Raw genomic sequence first — 8,826 nt, forward strand, 5'->3', positions numbered from 1 at the left:
CCACCACTTCTCTCGTTTTTCTCAAACACGTCTTTGCTGTAGTTGGTGAAGAAAGGGCTGGAGTGGAGAAGAGAAGTACAGGAGAGAAACAGAGGGAAGCACTATCCATCCCTCTGCCTGCTACTTCTCTCCAAATTTCAGCCTCCTTCCCTTCTGCCCACCCCACCCCAAGCTTTTCTTGATGCTCAGGAAAGATTCAGGTTTCCAAATACCAGTCACTGTGCTGCCAAATGTGTAGTTTGGCACTCAGAGATATTCTTCTACAGTGGCCCTATCAACTCACTTGTAGTTCAGTCACATGATGAGACTCTTCATTTGTTGCTGGCTTATTACGTCTGCACAGTGCATTGGCTTATGGACAATACTGTGTAGGAAACGGAGGCTGCAATGCCCTGTGCCAGTCATTTTGGTTGCGTCCATCCCATTACCGCCAACAGGATTTTAAGCCCTGTGCTTGTACACAGCAGTGCAGTTCTAGAGAGCAAGAGTGGCATACAGGATTCTCTATGGTAGACTGGCACTTCAGTTAAGAACATGAAGATGTATTCTGTAGCTTAAAGCACCCAATCCTTAACATCTCAAAGCAAGCAAGAGCATTGCAATACCATTTATAAATAATGTTTCCATATAAAATACAATTAAAATAAATATGCCGTCTGGAGATTTCATTAGACCAGCCCCCTCCTCATTCCCAAGCATTGATGGTTGTGTGACCCCTTGCAACTGCAAGAGAAACAACTTTGACCTTAAATAGGAGGCACTTTAAATAAGTGGCTATTCTTATTTGTGAATCCTTTTGTACCTCTTCAGACGCTATATTGCTTTATTGAAGCAAATATTATATTCTACATAGGGGGAAAATATTCAGGCACATATCAGGCACTCTCCACAATACCCAGGCTTCCCCTCCCATATTGTCACTCAGTTAGGGGCAGTTAATAACTGGCCAGATTTGGAGGTTGTAGCATTTTCTGCTGACAACAAAAAAGGCCACCTCTTTTTTGTCTCCAAGCAAGCAGCAAGAAAGATTTGCTCATGAGATCTGAGGGCTCTTTGGCTAAATTGTAATCCAGGATGAGGTGTATTGGGCTCCATAGCTCACTGGCAGCCAGCACAGAGCTTTCAAAACCAGTGACATATGGTTCCGTTGGGCTGCCCTACTTATCAGCTAAGCTGCCACATTCTGCACTAGCTGCAGCCTCCTTGTTTATTTATTTATTCATTTATTTATTTAATAACAACAACAACATGAACTACCTGGTCACTATCAGCTAGCATGCAGACCATGAGTCCTAATGCTTTTGTGGGTACATATTTCTCTAGAGCCAGTTCTTCATTCTCTTACCTCTTCCCTTCCCGAAATGAATTGACCACCTCAGGCTTCGCTTCTGACGCTGTTCTGATTTCTCTTCACAGATATGTAAATCTCAAGACACCAAAGCTGCAACTTCCTGCTGCAGCCCTTCTGTTCCCATCCACTTCAATATCCAGCAGGATTGTGGGCATTTTGTTGCCTCTGTGCCCTCCAGCATGTTAAAAAATGCTTCTCTGGATGGCCAGTGTCCCTCCCGTGCGGCTACCGAACAAGATTGTGTGGTGGTCATCACCCGGGAAGTGCCGCATCAGACTGCTGCGGACTTTGTGAGGGGTGCAGAGTCTTTCCATAAAGCCAAGCCAGAGCTGTATGAGAGGCGGGTGTGTTTCCTGCTCCTGCAGCTCTGCAATGGGCTGGAGCACCTCAAGGACTACCATGTCATTCACAGAGATCTTTGCCTAGAGAACTTGCTGCTGGTACACTGCAAACCTCCTCCCAGCTGCAGCAAAACCAAAGAGGACAAGCACCTGCCAAGGCTCATCATCAGCAATTTTTTGAAAGCGAAGCAGAAGCCGGGTGCCACTGAGTCCAAAGTGAAAAAAAACCAGGCTCGCTTGGCCCCGGAGATTGTCTCGGCCTCCCAGTACAAAAAGTTTGATGAATTCCAAACCGGCATCCTCATCTACGAGCTTCTGCACCAGCCAAACCCCTTTGAGGTGAAAGCCCACCTCCGAGAACACGAGTACAGCCAGGATGACCTTCCCCTGCTACCCCACCTTTCAATTTATTCTCGGGGGCTCCAGCAGCTGGCTCACTTGTTGCTGGAAGCAGACCCAATCAAACGCATCCGCATCATAGAGGCCAAGCGGATACTGCAGTGTCTGCTCTGGGGTCCCAGGAAAGACTTGGCAGATCAGCCTCTTAACCACGAGGAAGCCCTTCACAGTGCTCTTCACAACTGGATCGACATGAAACGGGCATTGCTCATGTTGAAGTTTGCAGAGAGGGCTGTGGATGCAGAGCGCAACATTGAGCTGGAGGACTGGCTCTGTTGTCAGTATTTAGCCTCTGCTGATCCATCTTCTCTCTCCAAGTCACTGAAACTTCTTCAGCTACTTTGATCTCCATAGTGTGCTAAAGTGTGGCATTAGTTCTAAGGGAAACAGAATAAAAGTTTTCGTTTTCTTATGGAGAATGGAACACGTCTCAATTTGTGAAATAATAATTGAGTGAAACAGACCATGTTTCACATACAAACACGCAAAAAGATCAAAACCCATGTACATTTCTGGATAAATATTGTGAGTGTTGTAAATTGTAAACAGACAATGGAACTGAAATCCACCACCAAGTGTATTCCTGGGTTAGTCTTGGAGGTAAATTAAAAAAAACAAGTGTGTGTGTGTGTGATCTAATTTGGAGGATTTTGTTCCTGTAAGATTTTGTTCTTTTACTTTCATGGTGAATATGAGCTCACTCAGAAGTTTATTCTCTGTAAAAAAAATAAAAAAATCCTAATTTGTTTTTGAAAAAAGAACATTCTAGGCGATTCCAGATGGGGGCTTAATATCATAAATAGGTTGTTCAGATACTGCAAACCGGGTGTAGGCAACAGGTAGTTCTTTAAAACATTTATCTAATTTTTCCTGGAAAGGGTAAATCCAGATGAACTGGGCAAAAATACAGCATTTTGATACCAACAACTTGTGTGAATGCTAAAAAAAAAATTGCATGCATGAGGAGCACCCATCCCACAATATACACAATAAGCACCTTCTACCCCAATACTACAGCATGATCCAGAAAAGCAGGTGGGACAGGGCTATGTCAATAGGCGTAGAAGTGCTTCCCCACCCCATCTTAGCTTGGCCCACTCCAGCACTTCTCTCAGCCCAACCACCCTCCCCAGATGGATCACCATCCACATAGGGTACTCCAGGAACAGAAGGAAGGCAGCTTGAGGAGGGGAGAGAAATGAAACACAGGCCGCGGACACGCTAGTTGCTTCAAAAGCACGAGAATGGTTTTTCTGGCTGTGTTTCGAAGTGACTGCCCTCAGCTGGACACCTCCGTTCCCCACTGCTGTCTTCAGACTTTTCAGGACCACCCAAGTGTTGGGCCAGTCACTGTCTCTGCCTGAGACTACAGCAAAGCATTTCCATTGGCCACACCTGGAGGAGCAACAGGTTGATCTACCAATCAGTTGTGAAATCTGCCTGAAGTTGAATTAAAACAAAAACGCACTCAAGCTGATCTGACCAGGGTTTTAGAGTAAAAAGGGGCCGAGTTTGACTAGCCTCATGTGCTCCTGTTTTCAGGAGGTGGAGACATACTGGAACCACACAACAGTATGTGTGTCTCTACCCAAACTGAGCAAGAAGAAAGAGGTTCTGGGGTTTAGTTTCCCATCTTCTCAATTGCAGAGAAGCAAGTCTGTATTTTGTCTCCCACATCACCCTCCATTTAAAAAAACAAAGCAGACCTTCCTCTTCAACCATCTCTGTAATTACGGTACCTTTAGCTGCTCTGACACAGGGCTTATCCAAACGGAGCGGGATAATCCACTGTTTCCTATTCGGGTTGTCAGCTGATAGTCCTCACTTTGCCTTTCCCCCCCCCGCTGTTTCCCGTTGGAAAAAACGCTTTTTTTGTGGCACAGCGAGATTCCCGATTTCAAACAGCAAATCGCATTTTTGCCAGTATTGGAAGGAGCGGATTTAACCCGCGAAAATGCGTAACACCACGCGACATCATTTGGACGACCGAAAAAAAATAAAAACACATAGCGCGCATGTCACACATTTTGCGGTCGTCTGGATGAGCCCACAGTGTGCCTGGACCTGTGATTAGTTATTGCAACAAAGACCATGTTTTGCACCACATTCTGTTTGAAGGAATGGATGTTCTTTACCCACACTCTGCCTATGTCAGGTACAGAAAAAATGTAATGTATTTCCTTGGGGGGGGGGGCTGGACAAAGGAGGAAAAAAATGGACCCATTCATCTCTTGGCATTCTAATAGACCCATTTTTTTAGATGTATAAGAAAACTAACCTGAGGGAATAGAGAAAAAAGTCACTTTTTCCTTGGAGGGGCTGGCAGACTACCATCCCCTACCCTCATGTAAAAATCACTGTGAGAAGTCCAGACCAGAATCCTTTCAGAATGTACAAAAATTCAGTTGTTTATGCTGTGGGCAGCACTGCTTACTAACTTAGTACAACTGCTGAGTATCCTGTCAAGAAACTTGTGGTGCTGTTTAAGGTGACAGAAAAGTGTAATGGGGTCTCCAGAAAGGTTTAGTGGCTCCAGCAGGCCTCTTGTTCAATATACACTACTCTGTGTAACACTCGCAAGTAAGGAAATTCAAAAGAGCTGCTTCACAAGACTATTCTCCATTTTGGGACCTGCACATATCTTGTCATGTGCAAAAGGTTGTGTGAATTCTGCTGTGGGTATTGTGAATAGTGTGGCAAGTTTGACTTTCTAGAGTGAAGGCCTGCAATCTGGTAAACAGCCTTTCCTTCAAGAAACCTGCAGTGAGGCAATCAAGGAAGCCTTAAAGCCCCACCAGTCAAATTGTCTACAGAGGAAGGAGAGGAACAATTCAGCCTTTACAGTTCAGGCTTTGTACCATGCGTAAGCACAGCAGCATCTGGTTTATTAATCATATCATGAATGGTTTGGACACCTTCCGACTTTCCCATAGAATACAGATCTGACCGCCAAAGAGAGGTGAGTGCTTTTAGGAACTCGGCACTGGAATTGAGAAAGATAAGCAAACGGGAAGGTTTTGAAGGGAAGACTTTCTGTCCCTGGGGAATTGCCAGTTTTACTGGTGGGCTAAATCCGCATGCCTCCCTCAAGAGGCTCACTACAAGGTCCCATTGCCATTATGTTACTTATCCATAACTTTTGCCTCAAAGGTTTGAAGGGATAGGGGAGCCCAGATAGCACCACACAGGCTAGATTTGGCCCATGGGCACCCATTGCTGACCCTGTGTTATAAATTATGCAATCACCATAACCTTAGCAGTTCAACCTCTTTGGTAAAATTACTTTGGTGAATCAAGATGCAATGAGGTGAAGGAACTGAGAACCAAAAATTAATAATTCTCAATATGGTTTTCTAAAACGCTTTTTTCCCCTGGTCTTGCTTCTGTGCCATTAACAGCAGTTTGACACACAGAAATTAGACACGTGAAGCTGTTCCCAGCAGGGAAATCAAGTGGTTGGGAGAGTTTCAGTTGCAGAATTTCTGCATATATCCACCGCGCATGTGATGATGATATATGTGGAGGAGGTAGCATGAAATTCATACTTCATGTACAGCCTTTTTTTAACCAGCCAGTTTCATGGGGTTTTTTTGGTCAATGGAGACATGCAAGTCAGATTGCCAGTTACTTACTGGCCCAGCTCCTGTGCTTCTACTACCAGTAATCCTAACACGCATACTAAGCAGGTGAAGCTTTGTTCTGACTTGGTGAGAGATGAAGCAATGGGAAAATCCCATGTATTTGTCTTAATGCCAGGCTGCTGTTACAGCCATAGGAGCAGGGTCAGTACATTTGTATTGCAGCCTTTTCCCAAGGAGTGTGGTATGCAGGGGTGTCGGACGCAAGGGAAGGCTAGGGCTCCTGTAACCGTTAATAGTTGCGCGGAAGGGGTTATTTCTGCAGCTGCTGCTTGTGTTACTCAGCCTCACTTATTCAACACAGCTATTAAAAATACAGGAGCCCAACCTCCTTTTTATCTAGTCACCTTGGCTTTTCTTTCATCTTGAAAGAAGCAGATGTTGGCACTTGTATGAACCTTACGTTGGAGTAGAAGGCATTTTAGTTTGTTTATTTCAGTTATGAATCACTTCCCATGAAATATCTCCGTGGGATCAACAATACAAACATCAGCAATAAAAACATATGTAAAAACAATTTCAAATTCAACACAGGTACAGACTGGGATAAGAATCCCTGCTTGAAAGACTTGTTGAAAAAGGAAGGTCTTCAGTAGGCACCAACAAGACAATAGAGACTGCACCTGTCTGACATGTAGCAGAAGGGAATCCTTAAGGGTTGAAATTGAAACGCACCTCCTGATGTCTGCAGAAGGGTAAGAATCGGGCATATAAGAGGTGAGACAATATTTTAGGTATCCTGGTCCAGCTGCATAGGGCTTTGTACACCAGTAGCAGCACCTCGACTTGAAGGCACATAACAACAACAAGCAGCACCTTGAACTTAGCCCAGTAGCTAATTGGCAACCATTAGAACGTAAAGGCCAGATGCAGTCACCTGCTGCCCAAGCTGGATGGAAGCATTTATACCCCGCAAGAGCCAGTCGCCTGCCTTGGGGATGGAGACATGCAAAGTTGCAATATTAGAGCTTTCTGATGGAGCAAGCCTACAGCATTTCTGTTCAAGGGTTGGTGGTTCAAATCCTTTAGAATGATAATAATTATATGTCTCTGAGAATAACACAGCAAGCAGCATTTTTTACCCTCCCAAGCCAGGTTCCTGTCCACACAGGATCTCCAGAGCAATCAAGCCAGATGCTTCCAAGCAACAGATCCCACCGAGAGCCTTTCTGTTTTGAGCCCAGCACCATAGGGTGAGAATTGGTGAGCATTAATGTTTACTAGGCCACTGCTAGGAAATCAGTACGGTTACAGTTAACTGAGTCTGGTGACAGCTGGGAACCTGGCAGCCAGGCTATGTTTGCTCTCATGACTTGGGACAAGAGGGAATTAGCAATGGGTGGGACATGTTGTGCTCGAAGAAAATACTTGGACCTGACACAAAAAGGTAGAGATTGTGCTTGCCCAGACCAATTGGGCAAAGTTCATGCAGTTGCACAACATTCTCACTTTGCCCTGTGGGCTAAAGAAGAACTGAAACCGAATTGCTGGAGTACAGAATAGACTTGTGTGGTGCTAGCGCTTGCTAGATCCAAACTATACCCAGTATAGACCACAGGCCCCACAAGAGCTGGTACTTTGGATATGTCCTTACCACACCAGAGCTGCTTCTCCACTCCTTTTCATATCCCATTACAGGGGTGAAGGGGGAGAGCCAGTGTGGTGTTGTGGTTAGTGTCAGGTTAGGACTTGGGAAGATCTGGGTCCAAATCCGCACTCATCCACAAAGCTCACTGGGTGACCTTGGTCACAATTTCAGCCTGACCTACTTATTTATTTATTATTTGATTTATATCCCACCATGAGAGCCAGTGTGGCGTAGTGGTTAAGGTGCTGGACTACGACCACGGAAGACCAGGATTCGAATCCCCACACAGCCATGAAGCTCAGTGGGTGACCTTGGGCCAGTCACTGCCTCTCAGCCTCAGAGGGAGGCAATGGTAAACCCCCTCTGAATACCGCTTACCATGAAAACCCTATTCATAGGGTCGCCATAAGTCGGAATCGACTTGAAGGTAGTCCCACCACCGTCCTGCCTTTTCTCAAAGCAGGAGTCCATGGTTGCTGTGAAGGTACAATGGGGAGAACCTTGTGCGCCACCCCCAAACGCCTTGGAGGAAGGATAGAGGAGAAATGGAATAAATAAAATCAACAGTGGCTAAACAGAGGCCACAAACAAGGTTTGCCCTCAACATTTTTATTAAGAGACATATTGCTTTTAACAGGGAGGTCCCATTTAACGTTTAGAGCAAACCCTAACCGCTACAGTGGCCATCACCATCTCGTTTGCACGGCCTTCATTATGGGGCTAGAAATTAGTACAGTATTTTAAAATATCTTTTGGAGGCTATTAAAAAATTCTGTTTTATTATTAATTAATTTTAATTAAAATACCTGCTGACGGGAAGGAACACAAGGGATTAAGAGTGAGCGGTGGAAATGGCTGCAGATTTCTTTGGACCCAGATGCAGTGACTAAAGTCTTTTACAAAGAAGCAGATACGCTGTTGTGAATAGACAGTGGGGAGGCAGAAGGAACCCTAAGTAAGCTGTTGATTTCTTGCTGCCTCCTCTGCATCATACTTGGCATGTTACCACCCAATGGACTTGGATGCACTGACTATGCATAGAAAATAAACTCTCATCTCAAGCAGAGCCCTCCAAATATGTACCTGAAACACTGGGTTGTGCTGCCACCTGGTGACATTGTTATAAAACGCAGCCAGGCTGCTTGCAAAGGATGCTGCAGGACATCCTTAGGTGGCTAATGTGGCAAAGGCAGTGAGAGCTTGAGGCATCTCTGGACAGCACCAAGAGGACTAATGGGCTTAACTGTGGTATAGAGACAGGCCTCTTCTCCCACCTGCGCGATGTTGCTATCTGCTCAAAAGTCCAGGGGTAAAAGTGCACCAAAGCACCCCGGGGCCACCATATGTTCTGTAGTGGCAAGACAGTGGCACTGCCTTATACTTTGGACTTGTGACACACTGGCCCAAAACAATGGACCAGCACTGGAATAAGATGCCAAGCACAGCCACAGCACGTGGTAGCATTTCTGCACATTATATAAAACACACAAAATTGTACAGGCGTTGGTT

General features: G+C 45.3%; 1 protein-coding gene across 7 annotated transcripts in view; it reads left to right on the forward strand.

Moving 5' to 3' along the window:
* Positions 1 to 2,804, forward strand: part of PRAG1 (PEAK1 related, kinase-activating pseudokinase 1) — a 57,132-nt gene extending 54,328 nt beyond the window's left edge. For all 7 annotated transcript variants that reach the window (XM_061635537.1, XM_061635502.1, XM_061635511.1 and 4 more), the window contains one exon: positions 1,417 to 2,804. In XM_061635537.1, coding sequence (XP_061491521.1) covers positions 1,417 to 2,436 — 1,020 coding nt within the window. In that variant the 3' untranslated portion in view covers positions 2,437 to 2,804. The remainder of the gene's footprint in view (positions 1 to 1,416) is intronic.
* Positions 2,805 to 8,826: the final 6,022 nt, after the last annotated feature.

The sequence above is a fragment of the Rhineura floridana genome, chromosome 1, assembly GCF_030035675.1.
Source record: "Rhineura floridana isolate rRhiFlo1 chromosome 1, rRhiFlo1.hap2, whole genome shotgun sequence".
Lineage (NCBI taxonomy): Eukaryota > Metazoa > Chordata > Lepidosauria > Squamata > Rhineuridae > Rhineura > Rhineura floridana.